Source organism: Oncorhynchus mykiss, chromosome 5, assembly GCF_013265735.2.
Source record: "Oncorhynchus mykiss isolate Arlee chromosome 5, USDA_OmykA_1.1, whole genome shotgun sequence".
Lineage (NCBI taxonomy): Eukaryota > Metazoa > Chordata > Actinopteri > Salmoniformes > Salmonidae > Oncorhynchus > Oncorhynchus mykiss.
In genome coordinates this window covers 73,429,510-73,455,245 of record NC_048569.1, presented here as the reverse complement: position 1 = coordinate 73,455,245, position 25,736 = coordinate 73,429,510, and the positions used below count along the sequence as shown (strand labels likewise).

Here is a 25,736-nt window from a genome sequence, read left to right as displayed (position 1 = left end):
AGTTCTGCAGGAGAACTAGGCACCACCATCACCCAATTTGCTGCATGCTTTCTTTTGAAAAAGAAAATCACACAATCAGATGAGTATCCAAAAAACATTATGTAGTGATGAGAATTTCATAATTTATACATACCTCTGTGAAATCACACAATGCTTCCATTGCAATGTACAGAGCGTACTGTAAACTAAGAAAGAGTAGGTTGTTAAGTTTGATAGTTATGATAACAACAATAATGATAATAGTAAATAATAATAATACCCCCCCCCCCTCCCCAGGAATATATTTCAGGATGTAGAATGTAGAAGACCCCCCCCCCCAGGAATATATTTCAGGATGTAGAATGTAGAAGACCCCCCCCCCCCCAGGAATATATTTCAGGATGTAGAATGTAGAAGACCCCCCCCCCCCCCCAGGAATATATTTCAGGATGTAGAATGTAGAAGACCCCCCCCCCCAGGACTATATTTCAGGATGTAGAATGTAGAAGACCCCCCCCCCCCCCCCAGGACTATATTTCAGGATGTAGAATGTAGAAGACCCCCCCCCCCCAGGAATATATTTCAGGATGTAGAATGTAGAAGACCCCCCCCCCCCCCCAGGAATATATTTCAGGATGTAGAATGTAGAAGACCCCCCCCCCCCCCCCCAGGAATATATTTCAGGATGTAGAATGTAGAAGACCCCCCCCCCCCCAGGAATATATTTCAGGATGTAGAATGTAGAAGACCCCCCCCCCCCCCCCCCAGGAATATATTTCAGGATGTAGAATGTAGAAGACCCCTCCCCCCCCCCCCCCCCCAGGAATATATTTCAGGATGTAGAATGTAGAAGACCCCCCCCCCAGGAATATATTTCAGGATGTAGAATGTAGTAGACCCCCCCCCCAGGAATATATTTCAGGATGTAGAATGTAGAAGACCCCCCCCCCCCCCAGGAATATATTTCAGGATGTAGAATGTAGAAGACCCCCCCCCCCAGGAATATATTTCAGGATGTAGAATGTAGAAGACCCCCCCCCCCCCCACCAGGAATATATTTCAGGATGTAGAATGTAGAAGACCCCCCCCCCCCAGGAATATATTTCAGGATGTAGAATGTAGAAGACCCCCCCCCAGGAATATATTTCAGGATGTAGAATGTAGAAGACCCCCCCCCCCCCAGGAATATATTTCAGGATGTAGGATGTAGAAGACCCCCCCCCCCCCAGGAATATATTTCAGGATGTAGAATATAGAAGACCCCCCCCCCCCCAGGAATATATTTCAGGATGTAGAATGTAGAAGACCCCCCCCCCCCCCAGGAATATATTTCAGGATGTAGAATGTAGAAGACCCCCCCCCCAGGACTATATTTCAGGATGTAGAATGTAGAAGACCCCCCCCCCCCCCACCAGGAATATATTTCAGGATGTAGAATGTAGAAGACCCCCCCCCCCCCCCTCCAAGAATATATTTCAGGATGTAGAATGTAGAAGACCCCCCCCCCCCCCCCCACCAGGAATATATTTCAGGATGTAGGATGTAGAAGACCCCCCCCCCAGGAATATATTTCAGGATGTAGAATGTAGAAGACCCCCCCCCCCCCCCCCCAGGAATATATTTCAGGATGTAGAATGTAGAAGACCCCCCCCCCCCTCCCCCCCCCCCAGGAATATATTTCAGGATGTAGAATGTAGAAGACCCCCCCCCCCCCCCCCAGGAATATATTTCAGGATGTAGAATGTAGAAGACCCCCCCCCCCCCCCCCCCCCCAGGAATATATTTCAGGATGTAGAATGTATGTAGTGTAAAAAGGAAAGGAAATAGGTCCCAAAAAGTGATAATAATAAATAATAATAATAATAAATAATAATAAAGAATAAAAAGTATGAGCAATAACAACAGTGTGCTATGCATGCTACAAGCACAGAAATAATAATAACCTTTCATATGTTATAACAGAAAGTAGGACTAATATAATATACTGAATAGCATCTTACCTTCACACCAAACACCCCACAGTTGCTTGAGAAACCTTGCTTTGGTAGATCCTGTGGTGTGAACAACATACAAGTTTCAATACAGGAATGACAATGAAATGGTACAGTTCAGTGGAATCATTTAGAGGAATATCCAACCTGAACATCATCCACACCAAAAGTCCTCCAAGGTCCTGGGGACCAGATCAGAGCAATGTTTCTGTGAACACTGTGTATGTGAAAGTAAAGAAAATGTTATACTCCAGCATGCATAACAGTTTTGAACACAGTTGGAACTGAATTAGCCCAAGTATGTTTCACAACATGTATGGGTGTTGCTGGACCAGAAAATGTATTTTCGACTGCAAACACACCATACCTCACATCAATGCACTCATATGCCAATGATCTTTCCTTGGACACTGTTTATAAGCAATGTGTATGCTTTCTTCGTAAATGTGTTTTGAAGTTTCTTATTTAACATCAGTTTGCAGTGTGGACAAGTTACAATGCCTCTTCTTGACTTGCCACGTATGTTGGGACCAGGTGATTTCATTATTGTATAATTTATGTGTAGGCTGTGTAGACTCGCTGTGTAACTGGGAATGGACATTAACAATACACACTTAGAGTCAGCCAACCACAACAAGGCAGACATTGAAGAAACACAAAAAATCAATGATCAAATCGATTACATAACGGTACATGTAAACCTAGGCTTACTGCTCAAGTAGGCAAATTTGTCCAAATAAGATTCCCTCATTGTGTACAATTAGCTAGCTCACGTGAAAATGGGTGCTAATTAACCCTATGCTAACATCGGTGCGTTAGTTGGTCATATAAAAAAATATATATAGTCTCACTTACTTTCATGGTTCATATTTTATCCATGTAGGTTAGGTTCGATTAAGATTTGCTTTCGTTGATGTTGATACATTCAATGTTTACCTCAACTTGGGTGATCTTGAAGGACACGGGAAGGCTTCAGGTTACACAGTGATAGACATTTGGGTGAGAACTAAACCAAAAATCTGACATTGTTTTTCTATTGGATTTTGGTTGTGCTTTTAGATGGTTGAAATTTAACCAACTTTTGGCTGTCTTTATGAGTGTGTGAATATAGGTTGTGATCTCATTGATCAACATCTCAACCAAATATTGCCCAATTATCCACGTTGAAATGATGTGGTGTGCGCAGTGGGATGCCCCCTGGGTGCAGCTAAGTCACCCTTAGGAGGGTGCGGTCCACACCCCAAAATCACTTGGAATGTACAGTTCCAGTTACAACACTATCAGGTTGTTATCTGATCAGTCACTACTATTCATAGGCTCATACTTTTTATTCATTATGTTGGTCAATGCGGCAATAGTAACAAATCGTCTTATATTTTTTGCCGTATTTGACAATTATTCAGTAGACATCCAGTGACTTCCTGTTAGCAACTCTTCAACAACAATTTATTTGAACTTTATATCTAAATTCTGTAAAGGGTGAGTTGTGTAACCATGCTGCTGTGCTGCCAGTGCTGCAGTGTTTCTGCTGAGTGTGTCCTCCTGTGGCCTAGACAAGAGGCAGAGTAGGAAGTCAAGCTCTCCTCCACTTGTCTCTCACTCACTCACTCTCCATGGCTGTGTTTACAATACACATACCATGCCTCTGGCTGCTGAGCTCTAGAGTTTCAGTAAAAAGGCCTGGAATAGACTGTGTGTGTGTGTACATGTGTATGGGCGTGTGTGAGTACAGGCGTGTGTGAGTACAGGCGTGTGTGTGTACAAGCGTGTGTGTGTACAGGTGTGCCTGTGTGTGTACAGGTGTGTGTGTGTGTGTGTGTGTGTGTGTGTGTGTAGGGGCTTGTACGTGATTGTGAATCCAAACTTTGGGCTATGTTTATGTTTGCCATCCCCTGTGTATTTTGGGTACGCTGACACACCGCGCTCTTATTGCATAATGAGAGGAAGTTAGACTCTGATATGTGACATTCACTCTTCACTCTTGTCTTCTTTCATCTGGCTTCAATTGGGGCTTTTTGTTTTCTTCCTCCCCGTGATTGAAATAGTTTTTTTAGAGAGAAGGAGAGTGGGAAAGATAGACTACTTTTAGAAACAATGAACCGTTCATGTCACCAGAACGTCCAGGGATGTTTATCTGTGTGTATCGGAGCATCTTAAAGTGGCTCAATGCCACAGACTCTAAAAGAAAAGCCAAACTTTCCAAGGAAAGTCCCAGCCGCAAGTTCGATTGTTGACAACCAGAGATACTGTATGTTAAAACTGTTATTCCAACAGAGCGGGCATAGTGTATGTTCATTTACAGGTGACTTTCATGAGCGCAATATTTTCTAGAAAGGACTACAAAGGGAAACGTGAGCCTACCAGAAGAGCTAAATGCCTTTTATGCTCGAGTCAAGGCAAGCAACACTGAAGCATGCACGAGAGCAACAGCTGTTCTGGATGACTGTGTGTTAACGCTCTCGGTAGCCGATGTGAGCAAGACCTTGTGAAGAGGGCATGACAAAACCTTTTCCCCCTCAGGAGACTGAAAATATTTGGCATGGGTCCCCAGATCCTCAAAAGGTTGTACAGCTGCACCATCGAGAACATCCTGACCGGTTGCATCACCGCCTGGTATGGCGACTGCTCAGCATCTGACCATAAGGTGCCACAGAGTGTAGTGCGTATGGCCCAGTACATCACTGGGGCCAAGCTTCCTGCCATCCAGGACCTTTAAAATAGGCGGTGTCAGAGGAAAGCCCCGAAAATTGTCAGAGACTCCAGCCACCCTAGTCATAGACTGTTTTCTCTGCTACCGCACGGAAAGCGGTACCGGAGTGCCAAGTCTAGGACCAAAAGGCTCCTTATCAGCTTTTACCCCCAAGCCATAAGAATGCTGAATAATTAATCAAATGGCCACCGGACTATTTACTTTGACACCCCCCCCCCCCCCCCTTATTTTTACACTGCTGCAACTCGCTGTTTATTATCTATGCATAGTCCCTTCACCCCTACCTACATGTACAAATTACCTCAACTAACCTATACCCCCGCACACTGACTCGGTACCGGTACCCCCTGTATATAGCCTCGTTATTGTTATTTTATTGCGTTACTTTTTATAATTTTTAAACTTTAGTTTATTTGGTAAATATTAGTAAATTATTAATAAATTCTTCTTGAACTGCACTGTTGGGCTAAGCCCCTTTTTTTCTCAATTTCCCGCCTGAATGACGTGCCCAAAGTAAACTGCCTGTTGCTCAGGCCCTGAAGCCAGGATATGCATATAATTGGTACCATTGAAAATAAAACACTTTGATGTCTGTAGAAATGGTAAAATAATGTAGGAGAATATAACACAATAGATATGGTAGGAGAAAATCCAATGAAAAACCAACCTGCAATTTTTTTTTTTGAGAGACCATCCTCTTACAATGGCAAGTATAAATCTTCTTAAGGCTAGGGAGCAGTATTCGGAAGTTCGGATGACTGACGTGCCCAAAGTATACTGCCTGTTACTCAGGCCCAGAAGCTAGGATATGCATATGTTGGAAGCATTGGATTTAAAACACTCTGAAGTTTCTAAAACTGTTAAAGTAATGTCTGTGAGTATAACAGAACTGATGTGGCAGGCAAAAACATGTAAAGAATCCATCCGGAAATTATTTTTTTTGTTTTTGAGGTCACATGCCATTCCAATGCTTGTCTATGGGATATTCAAAGGAATTCCTCCTAGATTGCAGTTCCTATGGCTTCCACTACATGTCAACAGTCTTTTGAAAGGGTTTCAGGCTTGTTTTTTGAAAAAATTGTTAGATGTTATAGTTTTTCAAGGTGGGTCTCATTTGGACTGTAGTATTGTGGCGCGAGTGGATGAGGGCGCGCAATTCGTTAATTATCGCCGGTATTGAACATACTACATTCGATCTTAAATTTTATCATTTATTTACATATTAGGGTACCTGAGGATTGATTAGAAACTTTGTTTGGACGTAGTTTACCGGTAACTTTTGGGATTACTTTGTCTGCATGTTGAACGAGTGGAACGGGTGGGTTACTGAATCAAACGCGCCAACTAAACTGACTTTTTTTGAGATACAAAGAAGCACTTTATCGAACGAAACAACCATTTGTTGTGTAGCTGGGACCCTTGGGATTGCAAACAGAGGAAGATCTTCAAAGGTAAGTGATTTCTTTTATCACTATTTCTGATTTTTGTGACGCCTCTGCTGGTTTGGGAAATGTTTTTTATGCTGGTGTATATGGGGCGCTGTCCTCAGATAATTGCATGGTATGCTTTTACCGTAAAGCCTTTTTGAAAGCTGATAAAGCAGTTGGATTAACAAGAAGTTAAGCTTTTAAACGATGTAAGACACTTGTATTTTCATGAATGCTTAATATTACGATTGTTGTATTTTGAATTTAGCGCTCTGCAATTTCACCGGATGCGCTATAGCATCCCACCTAACCCCAAGAGGCATACTGAAAAGCTCCCAGGATGCAATTCCTATGGCTTCCACAGGGTGTCAGCAGTCTATGTTCAAGGTTTGAGGCTTGTAACTTCCAAAACAAATAAGAAATCTCAGTTTTAGTACAGGGACACAGTCTTGGAAATTTGTGTTTGCACGCTCCATGAAGACAGGACACACCGCATCGGTTTCCTATTGAACATACTTCTTTCCGTAAGAAATATTATTGTTTGATTACATTTTAGGGTATCTGAGGAGTAGATAGAAACAGATTTTGACTTGTTGAAACAAAGTTTAGGGGTAGAATTTTGGATTCCTTTCTCTGCATGTTGAAAGAGTCGATTCCTCAAATCGATGGCGCCAACTAAACTGATTTTTTTTTAAACTGATCAATAAGATCCTACATCTGTAGGAGTGGGCTACAATATGGCGTAAAGCTGACTCAACATTACTGTAAGGATGTACGTCTTTAAATGGTATATGATTAGAATAATTACACCACTTTAACCTAATGTTTTTAATTACAATTGGCTATAGATAGTATAATGCTAAAATGCGTCTATTAGTTTGCTGGAATGTGCTTGGAATGCTTTTGTCAGTGGCTGTGTGTGAAAATTAGAAACACTATATATACAAAACTATGTGGATACCCCTTCAAATTAGTGGATTCGGTTGTTTCAGCCACACCCGTTGCTGACAGGTGTATAAAATTGAGCACACAGACATTCAATCTCCATAGACAAACATTGGTAGTAGAATGGCCTTACTGAAGAGCTCAGTGATTTTCAACGTGGCACCATCATAGGATGCCACCTTTCCAACAAGTCAGTTCTTCAAATTTCTGCCATGTTTGATCTGCCCCGGTCAACTGTACGTGCTGTTATTGTGAAGTGGAAATGTCTAAGAGCAACAGCAGCCCAGCCACAAAGTGGTAGACCACACAAGCTCACAGAACAGGACCGCCGAATGCTGAAATGCGTAGCACAAACAAATCGTCTGTCCTCGGTTGCAACACTCACCACCGCGTTCCAAACTGCCTCTGGAAGTAACATCAGCACAGGAACTGTTCGCCTGGAGCTTAATGAAATGGGTTTCCATGGCTGAGAAACCACACACAAGCCTAAGATCAGCATATGCAATGTCAAGTGTCGGCTGGAGTGGTGTAAAGCTTGCCGCCATTGGACTCTGGAGTAGTGGAAACGTGTTCTCTGGAGTGATGAATCACGGCTCACCATCTGGCCGTCCAACGGACGTTCTTTGAACTTTGTGGCAACAGTTTGGGGAAGGCCCTTTCCTGTTTCAGCATTACAATGCTCCCGTGCACAATGTGGGGTCCATACAAAAATGGTTTGTCGAGATTGGTTTGGAAGAACTTGACTGGCTGCACAGGTCCCTGACCTCAACCCCATCGAACACCTTAAGGATGAATTGGAATGCTGACTGCAAGCCAGGCATAATTGCCCAACATCAGTGCCCAACCTCACTAATGCTCTTGTGGCTGAATGGAAGCAACTCTGCGCAGCAATGTTCCTACATCTAGTGGAAAGCCTTCCCAGAAGAGTGGAGGCTGTTATAGCAGCAAATGGGGACCAACTCCATATTAATGGCCATGATTTTGGAATGTGATGTTCGGCTAGCAGGTATCCACATACTTTTGGTACTGTAGTGTACGTCTCTGCCCTGCCATGTGCTGAATTACAGTGGAGAGAATTATGCCATTAACATTTTTCACCTCATTAACCTCCTCCAGTCCTTCCCTCATAGGTAGTAAATTATCCCTAGTGTGGATGGGTTTCAAATACTGTACTTTGGCATGTAAATAGCCCCCCAAAAATCTGTGTGTTTTTGTGAGAGTCAGAGCAAGAGAAAAAGTGTGTTTGAGTGTGCCCCTCCTCATAGTGAATTCATTCCCACAGCTCTGTGGTGTAGTTGAGAGCAGATTGAATTTGACATATATTTTAATCTCAAAAACACAAAAGTCACAGCACAGCAGTCTAATCACCGTCAGAGCCATGTGTGTGTGTGTGTGTGTGTGTGTGTGTGTGTGTGTGTGTGTGTGTGTGTAAGAGAAAGAGAGAAATAAGGTCAGAAAGACAGGGGTCTAGAGCTCTACATCTAGTTCAACACAGGATCTACAGGCTCAAGACAATCCAGACCATGCGCGGAGCCGTGAGTGGACAGGACCTACCACTGTGGCACCATGGTCCTGGGCCGAATGACTCAAACCCATTAAACCCTGTGCGCTGACTAGACCACATAGTCATGGCGGCAGCCTTGTGCCTGGAGAACCGTTAACTTACAGTGGACATAACAAGACCCAAGATCATAAACGTCGTGTTCTTTTTGCTTCTCCTTGGAAATATTATTGATATTCATAGTCTCTGAGTAGTCATAGAATGTCCCTCGGTAATTCACCAGCCAGCGTGATAACCAGTGTCGGTTGGTTTGAGCGGATGTACTTCTCCAGAATGAACACTGACGCTAGATGATGCTGTTGTACAAAGGCTTCTCGCTCAATAGTATTTTCTGTAAATTATGGATGTTTATTACTGGCTAAAATGAAGATAACATAAAGGCGAATGAATATGCTTAGGGAATGAGGGATACCTAGTCAGTTGTACAACTGAATGCATTCAACTGAAATGTGTCTTCCGCATTTAACCCAAACCTTCTGAATCAGAGAGGTGCGGGGGCTGCCATAATCGACATCCACGTCTTCGGCGCCTTGGGAACAGTGGGTTAACTGCCTTTCTCTGCGGCAGAACGACATAGTTGTACCTTGTCAGCTCAGGGATTCGATCCAGTTTAAAGCGTAGGCTAATGTTTAGGCATAATGCATAATTACGGATTTTGTACTCTTAATTGGCTGGAACAATATCTAATCGATAGAACAGGCTAAATATTGAATTACCCTGTATTCAATTATATGATTAGGCTAGAGGTCAAACTGGAAATGTTAGGCGCTCTTTTAAACAGAGTGTTATAACATTGCCATGCTCCCTCCTATCCAACGTTGCTTTCCTCTCCCTCTCCCCCTTTAATAATGTATCCCTTTATATAGCCTATGCATCATTGCTACACTTGTTCCTGATCATGCGTCAAGGGATTGGGTGTAATGAATCAACTGTTTAAAACGGTAATTTGAAGCTCCTATCTATATCCTTTAGGGCAGGGATAACGACATCGTTTTAATCCGGCTACCCAGCATAGCTCAGCAGCCCCATCAAGTTATAAATTCCGTGCAATTCAAATAAGCGACATAATTTTGTCAATGGCCCTTATCTTGGATAATTATTTACTTCCCTGAGGAACCGCCCGGGAACAGATCAAAACATCCCTGTCCCGCCGGCGTGTTCACACCTTTAAACGGACTAACTTTGAACAACAAAAACACATTGGACCCAGTGAAATTAGTTTCGGGTAAACACTACGGACAAACGAGAACAACCAGGAGAACACACTCTTTATTTTACACATGAATTACGCACGACAGATGAAGCAATAAAATGGTCCAGCTATCTAAGCCCATGACAAAACTTGCCCACACACAGATCATGTAACCTCGAGGTTTGCTGAATTTGAAAAGGGTGGTACCCAAGCGTGCCCGTTTTCAGAGCCCATCACGATGTAAACAGCTCCCAACAAGAGAACTATGAGGGGGATCCCCGCGCTTAAAAAAACAGAGGCGAAGACACGATATTTATGCGTTGTTTTGCTTTGCGGCACCTCTGTAAAAGTACTTCGAATCAGTTCAACCTTAGTGCTCACATTTCAGGGATAATACCTTCGATTGAAAAAAATTGTAAAAGTAGTATTTCAAATTAATATATCTATTTTGTAAATGTATAATGTAGGCTAATACGTGTGTATGTCTAATTGTATATACATTAGGCCTATACTTCCCACTGGGCATAGACTTCAGTTCAACGTCTAGTTTTACATTTGGTTGAGTTGTCACCTAACCGAAATTCAACGTGCAATCAACAAAACATTTCACTATGTCATTGCATTTAGGTTAAAAGTTGGTTGAAACAAATACAATATTTACTTATATTGATGACTTTTTGCAAATCCAATCAGTTTTTCACACTGCTTCAACCTCACCACGAGTTTTTGTTGTTGTTGAAATTAGGTGGAAATGACGTTGATTCTGCCATTTTTTTCCACAGTGGGTTGTTTATGGCTATAGCAATTCAAAGTAGTCCTAAAGGTGCTTTTGAAATATAGGTTTTTCATTCATAAAGGATTGTCAGTTTGAGTCCGTGTCTGTGATAGGTCCGTTGCTGGTTCTGCCTGGTCTCTGGTTGTTTTTTTTACTTGTTGGGGCTGTGGTGTCCAGGGGGAGGAGTGGGCCGGTTATCGGAGTGCTCCTAGGGAAGCGCATAGACAGAAGTTCGCATCAGTTTGTCTTCCAATTCAGTCGGTCCAGTCTCAATAGCAGCCACACGGCAGGGGACGGACGCGCTGCCAGAACTCAGGATACACAGACAAGGTTCAACCCTCCAGAACTGCCAACACGCACCACAGCTGTAGTCCGATTTTCACCACACAAGAACTGACTCGAGGAATCTATCGAACACTAAAAAGGACACATTTATTGTATTTTTTTGTTTGATTTAGTTTTTGTATTGTTTTGGTCTCAGAAGTGTTGATACGGTTGAGGGAACTTTCCAGCTTGTTTTATCATCCCTAAATCTGAAAGGTAAGACTGAGGCTCATTCACAAAATATGTTATATTTAGGCTATCCATATGATCACTGCTTTATATACATGTTCCATGAAGTGAACTTATGATAAACCACATCGATAAAAAAAAAACGGTTCTATAAAGCAATAAGCTTGCGCTTTTGTAGCCTATTAAGTCTAAATGGTTTGTGGAGCGCTTTTTGGAGAGACTTTTCCATAAAAAAGAAAAACAGAGAGGGACTCTCCGAATAAAGAACGCTTGCCTTTGAAACGTCTGCCAAATAGAGGGGAAGGGGTTTTGTGGTTTACAACTCCGGGAAGTTAAGGATTTCAAAACACATTTCAATCAAGCCTGGGCTCGCATGCTCTTTTAATTTGGTTCGCTTAGTTTGGCTGTATTTCACAAGGCACGGTGAATGTCGCGTGAAAAGGATGAACCTTTGAGGGAGTTGAAAAGGACACGCGGAAGGCAGTGTCCGCGCACTCGGGGCTCTGAGTCTGAGGAGCCCTGCTTTGTGCCCATAACGGAGTTCCCATGCTCTCAGGGGTGACGGAGCACCCTCTAAACCCGCCAGACGCAATTCATCAATATGCGTTCTCGCCCCCTTCTATAGTACGTGGCATAAATTCTCTTCAATGGCCCTTTTTTTTTATAGTGGTGCTGCGGATGAACATGACACAAATGTTGGGAAAATGTTAGTCTGGTCTGGGGCGTCAGTTTTACAACAGCAGAGTTTTCATTTTACCAATGAGCAAGCCCACGCACCTGCAAGTTGCCTACCTCTATCCTGCTCTGATTCCTCACCCACACACCATCTCACATTTGGGAGCCTACACAAAATTCCCTCTTAAAATCAGGACAAAGTAGCCTACTGCTATTGAAATGTATGAAAAGTAGTAAACATAATTTCGTGTTGCATTTTTACATAATTACTTATTAATTTGTCTCTCGCGATGTTTTTAGACAGGCTACTTACTATCTTATTGTAGATAATAACATGTATTTAAGTTGATAAAAAATATATATATATATATTATTGATCAAAAGTGTTATTCGTTTAAAAAATAAATTTGTAGCCTATATAAAATATAGGCAAAATAGACTGGGAATTTGAATAACTGTATTTAGTTGCAGAGAGAAGCCACACTGCCTCCCGTACTTTCTCAGGAGAATGAATAATGAACAAAAGTATGAAAATGGGAAGGTCTGTGTTGCATACCGTAACTAAACAGTGATTTGCATATGAAAACTCCGGGCTGAAAGAATTCCGCCAGTGTTGCTACAACATTTATGCGTCCGGAGAAGTGACGGGCTGCAGTGTATATACAGTCTCCTCACTGCCTTTGCTTTGTGCGGACCGCTGGAGTGGGATGTCACGTCCAGAGTCGTTGCTGGAAGATTAAGGCCATAGCGACAGGTTTTTATTCCCTTCCTTAAATTATTCATCATATCCATACCCTCTCCCAGTGTCCAGGACATTCACTCTGCAAAGACCTCATTATGCCTCCTTAGATGGACACAAGCAGAGACAGTGCCATCAGACTGGTGGACGTCTCTCTCCTGAAGAAGGGGTCTGTGCTCTCTGTCCAGCGGATACATGATTGACTCATTTCCCATGATGCTGGTCTGTGCCCTTATCGTTGATATACTGATTGGCAGAGAGTGGACGATTTCTTTCCCATTGTGCTTTTTGTAGGGCTAATCTTGTGTGATCTGCCCTTCATTCACAATGACAGCAATGAATTGCACATCAGTTAGAACTGCACCCCTAATTTGAATGTCTTATTTGTAGCGCAGTAATAGAAACTGCCCCTGCGACCTGACATGCTCCACCATGCATCCTTCCGGGATGCAGTGCTAACTGCAGGCCTCACTCAGAAATGGACCATAAAACAGAGAGACAGAGCGAAAGGCAAGGATGGAAAATACAGTAGGCTCCCCTTTCTGAACATACTATTTTGCCAGGAGCAGCAGCATAGTCTTTGTGGGCTGATGATGATGTAGATGGTTTAGAGACAGAATGTGGGGGATAATGTAGACTTATATACACTCTGGGTGAGAGGAATTTGACAGTTTAGAAGACACACACACACATGCAAATAAACTCACATTCTGCGCAGACAAAAGTTCTGCTCCTGGACAGAGGCCCTAAACCACAGTCTCTACCAATTCATTAATGAGCTGTTTGGCTCTCCTAGTGCACCAGACCTGCTTTGGGTTTGGCTGTCCATCAGCATGGGCCCAGGTTATGTGTGGTTGGTTCCATCTCAGGCTCTGAGCCCTCAGCCCTGCTTGCCTGTCTGTATCCCCAATCCCCTGGTTGGCCCTGAAGTGACAGCACATCAGTGATGGAGTCTGCTACCGAAGACCTACTGACCATAAATCTGCCTTCAGAGAGGTTTTAAGAAAACACAAAGCGGCTCCAGGTCCTTTGAGCCCTGCCAGGCGTCTCTTTGTGAGGAATCCCAAATGTTTCTTTATTTGTGTTGAAATTAGTGTATTTTTCCCTCCTGTCCTGCTAATGAGCTCCATGTGGGAGCAGGCAGGAGGTTCACCCGTCCTGACAGAGAGACATGGAGCTGGGGCCGGGAGGCTGGAGGGAGGATGGAGCTGCAGGACTGGGGTTGGGGTTGGGGTTGGGGCTGAGGCTGCAGAAGGAGGTAGGCAGGGCAACCCAAAGAACACATTGGAGGGATGGAGAGATGGAGGGGGGATGTGGCAGTGTAAGGGGTGCCTAGTATACACACTTGCAGGTGCACATGGCCTCACGTACACAGGCAGGCAAGCACACAGACATGCACACGCACAATCTTCCTTTACATACACATGCTTATACATTCACACATGTGAGCACATTCATATACATATGCACGCAGAGGTCCTCACACACACTCCACATGGTTCTTTCATGTTGGACAGTTGGAGGGTAGGACTACTGTAGTGCCCTGTGAATGACAGGTGTAAGCTGCTTTGTTGTGCACACATGTTCGCTGTCACTCAGAAATGGCTCTATACACAGATTATATGTGCTAGTCATCAGTGTGTGCTGGCTTCACATTGACTGACTGCTGGAATACCAGCTCAATCACGCACACTGACTCACCAACTGGGAGCAAACAGCACACACACCAATAACCACAACAAACACCTACATCCTACAACCAAACTGACCATTCACGGGATGACTTCTTGAACATCTCAGTTGTTTGATGTATGGATTGAGTGAGTAAATGGTTGATTGATTAGTTGATGAGATTATTCTTCACTTTGCTTTAATCTTAGTTGATGCGTTTATATGAACTAGATGATTTGGTGCTATTCCAACGACTCTCCACCTGGGAAGTGATAGTATAGTTAGTCTATTGTGTTAATATTTTTATCTGGCTAAATTGTCATTCACGTAGTTCTGTTAAAGGCACAGAGTGAACACTGCATGGTTCATGTTCTTGTTGCCATATAGGAATTCAGGTGGAACTAACTGTCATTGTAAAGTCATATAATTTAGGTGGTTATTACATAGTTATTACTACAGGTTATACAGTTAAATTGTGACAGACATACTTATATTTCTATCATTAATTATGCTTTCTGCATAAGCTGTTCAGTATTATTCACTATGAAGAAAAACCATGCACAATACAGTAATTGAGTACATTGAGACATCAAGTTGTTTGTGATGAAGTAATGTGATTATGTGGCTCAGTTGCTAGGCTTGTGGGTTCGATTCCCATGGGGGACCAGTACAAAAAAGTATGAAAATGTATGCACTCAATACTGTAAGTTGCTCTGGATAAGAGCATCTACTAAAATGGAAAAGTCATGAATAGACCATTTCAGTTTTCACATAGAAATAAGTTGCATTTGCAAAGTATTTAAAGAAACGTGAAAACATATACCAAGCAAGTATTTTTATATTCAACAAGTATGATCAGATTAACTGTTTTGTACATTATCAGACTCAAGTTACAAATGCTGGTAAGCACTCAAATAGGCTTACATTTAGTCAAATTTTATTCACAAAAGTAGTGTATTGTATTAGTGGACAGATAAAGACATCTTCAGCGCAGGCAATATTAGTTTTTTCTCCGCCCCCTGGCAAAAGAATCGCAGCACCCCCACCCCCAAACTACTTCCTGCGGCTATGCACAACTTCACATTTATTAGGCATTAGGCTTTTTTCTTTAATGACCAAAAGTGCTTCAAGTTTTGAACAAAGTTCCAGTCGGAGTGAAAGTGAAAAATAAATGAATATATAAATAAATAAATAAACGGCAGCAAAACAAAGTTGACACGATTGTGGCCGGCTCTGCCTTCAAATTATCCTCCCCCGAATTACCATCATACATTATCCCTCACTCTAATTAAACATTAGGCTTTATTTGTTCCAGATGCAGCTTTTTTGAAGTTTTATTTTGGTAAAGAGAGCTAACTCCATGGCCTGAGCAGTCTCATGCATGCACAACCATTCCAAATTCCAGTCTGTCTGTGCTGCTCCACACAACCACATGGCCCAGACATTAGCACAGTCAAATCCAACTATATTAATGTGAAGGTGTCATCTTTCAGTGATGGCTCATACATGGGATCTGAGTCTGGATGGAGGAACGTAGCATTTAGTGGTAACACTTCTCAGACTTGGGATACTGCAGCACTTTGACCAACTCAAACCAAAGGCATTGGTTTAAATCAGTATTACCACACGCGGTGGGCAAGTTGCTTACATTGGAAACAGCACATCAAGTGCATGTTGGGTTATGCTAAATATGTTGGCAGGCAAATCTGATGGACGATACCACACTAACCATTGAGAGAGCACAAATCCCATATCGGATGACATCAGTCTGATAGTGTCATTGCGTGGGCTTAGTGCAGCAGGGACTGGGAGAGTCTTCTGGGAGCCTCTGTGCTGTGTATTGGGGTCCCTGTAGAGCTCTGTACATACCACCTCAGCGCTGTCTTGAGTATTAATAGACATTTGTTCCGCCTGACACTCTTCTGAAATGGAATGAGACAAGCTGAGGAGCTAAGGATCACCTCTCTGTGAGTCAAACCTCAAAGTACCACTTAGATGGCTTTCCTCCGCCTCTCTGAAGTCTGACAGGATGATGGGAGGCTCAGCTCAGGCACAGGGGAGATGGACACACTGACAGGAGCTGTCGAAGGCTTTTCTCTGCATTCTGTTTTAAAAGGAAGATCATGTAGTAATGAAGCCATGTTTGTAGCATGGAAGCATGACCAGCTTTGGGTTCTCTGGTTTGACTTATGTCTCTCCAGAGGGAGGGAGGAGAGGAAGGAGAGAATGTCTGTTTGACAAGGACAGAAAGAGGGTGGGATAGAGATTACTATACATGTGTGTGCGAGAGAAGAAAAAAAAGATGAGCTATATTTGTGGGAAAAAAATACATGGAGAGCTAGGGTGGAAGAGAAAGAAGGAGAGAGAAAAGGAGGACAAGGAAGAGAGAGAGAGAGAGACACAGAGAGAGAGAGGGAAGAGGGGTTATTAAAAGGACACACTCTCACTTGCAGTAAATGGCAGTAAAGTATCTGGCTAATCTGCCATCATTACCCTGATTAAATCAGCCGGGATTTGGCTTTCCCATCAGCTGCAATCAATGTGGTCAAATCAATAGACAGAGGATATCTCTGTGTTCCTGAGCCTCAGTAAGCTGCATAGACCCGTGTACTGAGTCACATCCCATAGCTGTTAGAGATATCTACTGAACAGTACACTGTAGCTACCAGTGCCAATCTTTCCTCCTCTTCTATCCCCTTAAATGAAGTTTCTTTGACCCTTCTCACACTAGCCACTGTCTTTATCTTCTCCCCCTTTCTGGTCCAAAGTGTCTTCTCTCTTTTTTGTCTGCCTTCCACTCTCTTTTTGAAGAGATGGGGCCTCTCTCTGTCCATCTCTGTCTCTCACTTTCCTCTCTTTGGCAGCATGTTACTGGTTTCCCTTCCATTCTGAGACTTAACAGGCAAAACTGGAAACACATTTTCAAGTTCTTCTTCCAAGTATTGATTGAAAGATTTCCAATATTCACTACACTCTTAAAAAAAGGTGCTATCTAGAACCTAAAAGGGTTATTCGGCAGTCCCCATAGGAGAACCCTTTAAAGAACCCTTTTAGTTCCAGGTGGAACCCTTTTCAGTTCCATGTAGAACCCTTTTCACGGGCTTCTACATGGAACTCAAAAGAGTTCTACCTGAAACCAAAATGGGTTCTGCTATGGGGACAGTCGAAGAACCCTTTTGGAACCCTTTTTTCCAAGAGTGTACTTTGGCATTTCTAACTATTCTGACATTCCTGCATTACTATTTTGTGTGTTACAGGAGGATGAGGCTGTGCTTGGGACCTCAGGGCTGGCCTCTGGGCCTGGCTCTGGTGCTGGGGGTTGTATTTGGCCAGAAGCTGCCCACACGAGATGAGGGCCTGTTCCAGATGCAGATCAGAGACAAGACCCTGTTTCATGATTCCTCCGTCATCCCAGACGGCGCCGAGATCAGTGGATACTTGTTCAGGGACACACCTAAAAGGTAACGATTCCAGGTCTATAGCAATACGCAAGTTGACGTGTATTGCCATAAGCTTTGTCCTGGAGGCAGAACAGTGATTTCCCTGTAGATAGGCCAGCTACAAAGTCAAAATTGGCTATATTGTAAAAATTCAACAAAGCTTTTTGGTCTTCATTTAAGGTTATGGTTAGGCATTAGGGTTAACAGTGTGGCTAAAGTTAGGGTTAAGGTTAGGGTTAGGTTTAAAATCAGATTGTATGACTTTGTGGCTGTGCTAGCTGGTGACCTCCAGAACAAGATTCATGACAAAAAACACTAACCTGCTATAAATCCACCATCACTATCAACAACCATTACCAACATGTAGGTCTACTGCTCCAAACATGTACATGTACTGTATGTCTTATCTTACCAAATACATGAGACCAGGCTGTGTTTGATCGAAAACAAACAGCATTGTAGCTTTCCCACACTAAATAGTACTGTAGGCTCTGTATAATAACTTACTGTAAGTGGATGCATTGGGAATATGGAATGCATTGTAATGGATACTAGGATGAGGAAATGCATAATAGATGAGAAAGAGATGTTCATGTAATTGAGATAATGTCTGCTGAAAGAGACTCGGGTCATTAGCACCCGGAGACAACCATACAGTGACCATAGATGATTTCAGTAGTTAAACCTGTAGTTAACCCTATCATTTACCTGGGCACTACTTCTTGTTCCTGCAGGTACTACTTTGTGGTGGAGGAGGACAATACCCCGCTGTCTGTGACGGTGACACCATGTGATGCTCCTCTGGAGTGGAAGCTCACTCTGCAGGAGCTGCCTGATGAGGCCAGCGGAGAGGGATCAGGTAAACACCAATTAGAATATATATACAAAAGTATGTGAGTACCCCTTAAAATTAGTGGATTCGGCTATTTCAGCCGCACCTGTTGTTGACTGGTGTATAAAATCGAGCACACAGACATGCAATCTCCATTGATGAACATTGGCAGTAGACTTTCAACATGGCACCGTCATAGGATGTCACCTTTCCAACAAGTCAGTTCTTCAAATTTCTGCCATGCTAGAGCTGCCCCGGTCAACTGTAAGTGCCGTTATTGTGAAGTGGAAACGTAAAGGAGCAAAAACGGCACAGCCGCGAAATGGTAGTCCACACAAGCTCACAGAATGGGACCGCCGAGTGCAGAAGCGCGTACTACATAAAAATAGTCTGTCCTCGGGTGCAACACTCAGTTCTTAGTTCCAAACTGCCTCTGGAAGCAACGTCAGCATAATAACTGTTTGTCGGGAGCTTCATGGAATGGGTTTCCATGGCTGAGCAACTGCACACAAGACTAAGATCCCCTTGTGCAATGTCAAGGCGTCAACAGGAGTGGTGTAAAGCTCACCGCCATTGGACTCTGGAGCAGTGGAAACACGTTCTCTGGACTGATTAATCATGCTTCACCATCTGGCAGTCCTGACAAACATATCTGCGTTTGGCGGATATCAGGAGAATGCTACCTGCCCCAATGCATAGTGCCAACTGTAGAGTTTGGTGGAGGAGGAATAATGGTCTGGGGCTGTTTTTCATGGTTCGGGCTTGGCCCCGTAGTTCCAGTGAAGGGAAATCTTAACGCTACAGCATACAATGACATTCTAGACGATTCTGTGCTTCCAACTTTGTGGCAACAGTTTGGGAAAGGGCCTTTCCTATTTCAGCATGACAATGCCCCCTTGTGCACAAAGCGAGGTCCATACAGAAGTAGTTTGTCGAGAACGGTGTGGAAGAACTTGACTGGCCTGCACAGAGCCATGACCTCTATCCCATCGAACACCTCTAACCCATCAGTGCCCGACCTCACAAATGCTTTTGTGGCTGAATGGAAACAAGTCCCTGCAGCAATGTTCCAAGATCTAATAGAATGCCTACACAGAAGAGTGGAGGCTGTTATAGCAGCATAGGGGGGGACCAACACCATATTAATGCCCATGATTTTGGAATGAGATGTTCAATGAGCAGGTGTCCACCTACCTTTGGTAATGTAGTGTAAATGGGAATTCATATAAATATGATTTATGGAACTATTAGCTAATGTAAATGGGACTATTACAATGTAATTAAGTTGTAAAACGTGCAATATATGATTAAGGTACAACAAATACATAAACAATAATTTCAGAAATGTATCAGGATGAACAGTAACTAGCATTAACATTTGATTGATGTGGTTTTGAATAAAATTGGAAAGACACTCTACATTTTGTTGTGGTTGGGCAGCATTGGTGGTCTGCTTTTTTGCTGTGGTTGTGGTATGGTTATTAACTAACACAGTGTATGAACTGACCACACTTGATGTCTGGATTGACCACACCTGATGTCTGTAGCCTGTGAAAAGGGCACAGAGCCCTGAATAGGAGAGACTGCCCTTGGCAGGTTGGCTGGCTGGTTGGCTCATTAGCTGGTTGGCTGGTTGGTTGGCTGGCAGACAAATACAGTGTATAAGTAAAGAGTTTAGAATGTGATTAAGCCTTCTACATGAATCCCCCATAACATCTGTAGATAGCTAGGTACAATAATCCCCTTGTCCACTACTAACATATACTCCTTTTGCCCTTCAAATTGAATACCCCACCCCTCTCTCTCTCTCTCTCGCCCTCCCCTCTCATTCACACACACTCGGACTCTCTCCATCTGGACAGTGTCTTTGAAACACAAAAAATCAATCAACTCCCTCAAGCCCAGTCCCATTAGAGCACAGACATGGACTGCAGCGGTGGTTTTAGAGTGTACATATGTGAGGGTGTGAAAGTACATGTATGCACGTGTATGACTATGTGTATGCACGTGTATGACTATGCGTATGCACGTGTATGACTATGCGTATGCACGTGTATGACTATGCGTATGCACGTGTATGACTATGCGTATGCACGTGTATGACTATGCGTATGCACGTGTATGACTATGCGTATGCACGTGTATGACTATGCGTATGCACGTGTATGACTATGCGTATGCATGTGTATGACTATGCGTATGCACGTGTATGACTATGCGTATGCACGTGTATGACTATGCGTATGCACGTGTATGACTATGCGTATGCACGTGTATGACTATGCGTATGCACGTGTATGACTATGCGTATGCACGTGTATGACTATGCGTATGCACGTGTATGACTATGCGTATGCACGTGTATGACTATGCGTATGCACGTGTGTCTCTGCCAATTAATAAATGGGCTTTTTGCCTGATACTACCTACTTTTTTGATGTTCACTGTCCTAATATATTACAGAATAGAGACTAAATACTGTAACACAGTAATGTGCTACATATTTGCTACACATGGCATCTTACCGTAGACCAAGGAGCCATTCACATATAGGTAGAAGGCGATGTATGTGCACGAGTTTCCAGTGAACACTGTAAATCCACAAATGCCCAACTTCTCTATCTATTCATCTGTTTACTCCTCTGTTTGCTGAAGGTCTCAGACTCAGATTGGATCTTTTATCATTCCTTTAGAACACCGTTCAGCCCACTCTTTGGATGACAAACATAATATTATGGTTCTAAGCACAACTGAAATAAGGGCTGGGCCTCTTTGTAGCAGAACTTCCCAGGAAGGGCCAAGTGAATATTGGCCTGTGATCTTTTGGGATGTTTAGAGATGTTTAGAGTGAAAGCATGGCTGCTGACTCATAAGGGGCTAATTGTCTGGCTCGGAGATTGCCTCACCATGACCTCACCATGATCAACACTTTAAATGGGTCATTATTTGTCACCTATGGAAATGATTTTACTTCAGGACAAAACATAAAAAACAAAAACATTAGGGGATGTTAACAAAAAATATCTCAGGAGATGATGATGTGGTTGCTGTGATATGAAAATAAGTAATGTTAAGTCTTCCTGTGTCTCTGTGTGCTTTCCAGGTAAGCCGGAGCCCCTGGACCAGCAGAAGCAGCAGCAGGTGACAGTGGATGAGGGCACAGAGCTCTTCTCCTACAAGGGGAATGATGTGGAGTCTTACATGGCTACCAGCTCTCCCTCCGGCCTCTACCAACTGGAGATGCTCTCCACAGAGAAGGACAGCAACTTCAAGGTGTACGCCACCACCACCCCAGAGTCTGACCAGCCCTACCCCGAGCTGCCCTACGATCCCCGGGTGGACGTCACTGCCCTGGGCCGTACCACTGTCACTCTGGCCTGGAAGCCCACCCCGACGGGCGTTCTGATGGGCCAGCCCGTCCAGTACTGTGTTGTCATCAACAAGGAGCACAACTTCAAAAGTCTGTGTGCTGCCGAGGCTAAGATCAGCGCTGACGATGCCTTCATGGCCGTTCCAAAGCCAGGCCGGGACTTCAGCCCCTTTGACTTTGCCCACTTTGGCTTTGTCCGCTCAGACAATGACTTTAACAAGGACCGAGGTCTCACCAGCAACAAGATCTCCCGCTCCTACACAGCCAAGTCCAAGGCCTCGGACATTCAGAAAGTCTGCATCGGTAACAAGAACATCTTCACCGTGTCGGACCTGAAGCCGGACACTCAGTACTACTTTGACGTATTCGCTATGAACTCTGCCACCAACACCAGCACCGCCTACGTGGGCACGTTCGCCCGCACTAAGGAGGAGGCTCGGCAGAAGACGGTGGAGCTGAAGGATGGCAAGGTGTCTGATGTCTTCATCAAGAGGAAGGGCAGTAAGTTCCTACGCTTCGCCCCGGTCTCCTCTCATCAGAGGGTCACTCTGTTTGTGCACACCTGTCTGGACTCTGTCCAGGTGCAGGTGAGGCGTGACGGCAAGTTGCTGCTCTCCCAGAATGTGGAAGGGGTACGACAGTTCCAGCTGCGGGGGAAGCCTAAGGCCAAGTACCTGATCCGTCTGCGAGGCAGCAGGAAAGGAGCGTCCACCCTGAAGGTGCTGGCCACCACAAAGCCCAGCAGCAAGCAGCCCTTCCCCTCGCTTCCCGAGGACACGCGCATCAAGGCTTTTGACAAGCTGCGTACCTGCTCCACTGCCACTGTGGCCTGGCTGGGAACGCAGGACCGCAACAAGTACTGTGTCTACAAAAAAGAGGTGTCCGAGAGCTACGGCGAGGAGCAGCGGCGCCGTGAGCAGAACCAGTGTGCCGGGCCCGAGACGCGCAGGAAGTCAGAGAAGGTCCTCTGCAAGTACTTCCACAGCCCTAACCTGCAGAAGGCCGTTACCACGGAAACCATCACAGGGCTAGAGCCGGGCAAGACCTACCTGCTGGACGTTTATGTTGTGGGCCACAGTGGTCACTCAGTCAAATACCAGAGCAAACTGGTGAAAACAAGGAAATACTGCTAAAAGACTGCATAGAATAAATCTATTATAAATATATATATTAAAAAAGTTTTATTTAACTCTAAGTGATATTCTACTAAGGAGTGAATACAGACTGACTACTCACACAGCTGATGGGCCTGTGGCAGAGACTGAACTGTTTGTAGAGATATCAACCTGTATATTTATGTTTACATTTCATTGTTGGCACGTTTTTGGGCGATCCATAGCGAGGTGCTCTGTCACCTTTGCTTGGGGACCTAGCATCTCGTTGCCAACAGGGAGACCTCCGAGCTTCAGAAAAGAGACTGTTTCATCTTGTGTGTTTCTTTGTTGCTGCATGACTCTTGTGTTTGTCAAAATGGTTTGTTCCTTCAGTTTCAATTCCCGTTGACCTGCAGAGATACAATAGCTACCGGCCTTGTATAGTTCTCTCATTGCTTTATTCACATTTAGGATAGATTTCAATTATTTTATACTTCTTTGCCTCTTTTGGTTTGATTGTTTGATTTATTGGTAATGATGACTATTACATTTATGAGGAAGTAATTCAAAATCTATGAGGAAATTGTGGTTGTGGAGACATTCCCTTGTGCATCTCAGCCAGGGTACACTCAAGAGCCCGTCTGTAAATGTGTTCTGTGCTGGAGGTCTGTGTTATCACTGTATCACCGTGTTTGTCACATGTACAGAGTTGTCCTGCCAATATTCATGTACATAAACACTAAATATAGAACAAGTAATCCCTGTGTCACCCTGGGTGTCATGTTCTTCTGTGGGCTAGTTAACGTCACATAGATAGATGCAGTTTGTCAGACAGCAGTGTATCAGCAGAAAGGAGGATATATAGTGTTTATAGATTTTACGTTAGTCCTGCGGTATGTCCTTGTAAGCATAACATGATCGTTGACAAACGATTACTGACATGTAAGATCATTTTAGTATGGACATAATGCATCAGACGAATGGGACTGACGGAGTGAATTATTTGGAGGAACGTATTTGAATGATGGTAAATGTTGTTTTATTGCCGGTGTCAAAAGTTCTCAAAGGTACAGGTGTAGGATCTTAATTTGATAAAACTGTTGCGGGAGAACTTTCCTGCAATGCAGTGTATTTGAGGTTTAAAAAGGCTTCTGTGGTTTGTAATTTCCACTTAGAAATTTCAGACTTGATTTTCCCTTACAAAAAAAATGCATCAGGCTCTACAAAAATGTCCATGAATTATAATCCACATAATGATTTTGTATTTATTTTATATCACCTTTATTTAACCAGGTAGGCCAGTTGAGAACAAGTTCTCATTTACAACTGCGACCTGGCCATGATAAAGCAAAGCAGTGCGACAAAAACAACAACACAGAGTTACACATGGAATAAACAAACGTACAGTCAATAACACAGTAGGAAATGTGTATACACTGTGTGCAAATGAAGTAAGGAGGTAAGGCAATAAATAGGCCATAGTTTACCTGTTGTTAAACTGTCTCAAATTAAGATCCTACATCTGTAGTGTCTACACAGGTACAAAGTACAACTTATGTCACATTAGTGTCTGCGATCGTTTAGTTTTCATGTGTTTTCAGATGTAGGGTAACACAGTTTTAACCACACTTACAGTATACTTGCCACATGTAAGAGACGAATAGGAGTTCAACATACACTGACTGACACAGACCTGATCACACACATCCACACGTTTTAATTAAGAATGGTCACAAGTGAGTGGAGAAGTCGTCTCTGTTGTGGCCAAGTAAACAGCTGTTCCTTGTGAGTCTCCATGTTTCCATCACAACCTGATCCTGAGCAGCAACGCTCCGATTCACTGCCACAACTCCCTGTCAATCAAACAGCCTCATTCAGAGGAAGTGCGGGGGAGGCTCCACCTGGCTTACATTAACCTGCAGTTGCCCTGGAATAATGTGGAGGAGCTCCCAGAGAGCTGTGGGAATGTCATGGACAGGCCTGTAAACTCCTACTAATAAAGCCAGTAGGTAGGGACTGCTAGAGCTATGCTCTGGGGGTCAACAGAGTCATGAATAAGGTCTGAATGGGAGTAGATGGGTTTTTAAAGAAGCCAAGGCACTCCTTCATTCTTTCTGTACTAGTCACTCAGGAGGTATAAGCCTGAAACAAATATAAACACTCACACTTTGTTATTGATATACACAGACACATGCAGGCACAAACCGCAAAGACACACAGACAGATGCACGCACAAACTACAAAGACACACAGACAGATGCACGCACAAACCACAAAGACACACAGACAGATGCACGCACAAACTACAAAGACACACAGACAGATGCACGCACAAACCACAAAGACACACAGACAGATGCACGCACAAACTACAAAGACACACAGACAGATGCACGCACAAACCACAAAGACACACAGACAGATGCACGCACAAACTACAAAGACACACAGACAGATGCACGCACAAACCGCAAAGACACACAGACAGATGCACGCACAAACTACAAAGACACACAGACAGATGCACGCACAAACCACAAAGACACACAGACAGATGCACGCACAAACTACAAAGACACACAGACAGATGCACGCACAAACCGCAAAGACACACAGACAGATGCACGCACAAACCGCAAAGACACACAGACAGATGCACGCACAAACTACAAAGACACACAGACAGATGCACGCACAAACCACAAAGACACACAGACAGATGCACGCACAAACTACAAAGACACACAGACAGATGCAAGCACAAACCACAAAGACACACAGACAGATGCACGCACAAACTACAAAGACACACAGACAGATGC

At 43.7% G+C, this 25,736-nt stretch overlaps 1 protein-coding gene across 1 annotated transcript; it reads left to right on the top strand.

Annotated features, from left to right (window-relative positions):
* Positions 1–10,731: 10,731 nt before the first annotated feature.
* On the top strand, positions 10,732–23,683 carry LOC110524527 (protein NDNF). The gene is made up of 4 exons (XM_021604258.2): positions 10,732–11,120; positions 17,436–17,639; positions 18,353–18,477; positions 21,554–23,683. The coding sequence occupies exons 2-4, from the start codon at positions 17,440–17,442 to the stop codon at positions 22,951–22,953; spliced, it is 1,725 nt and encodes a 574-aa protein (XP_021459933.2). The 5' UTR covers positions 10,732–11,120; positions 17,436–17,439; the 3' UTR covers positions 22,954–23,683.
* The last annotated feature ends 2,053 nt before the right edge of the window (positions 23,684–25,736 follow it).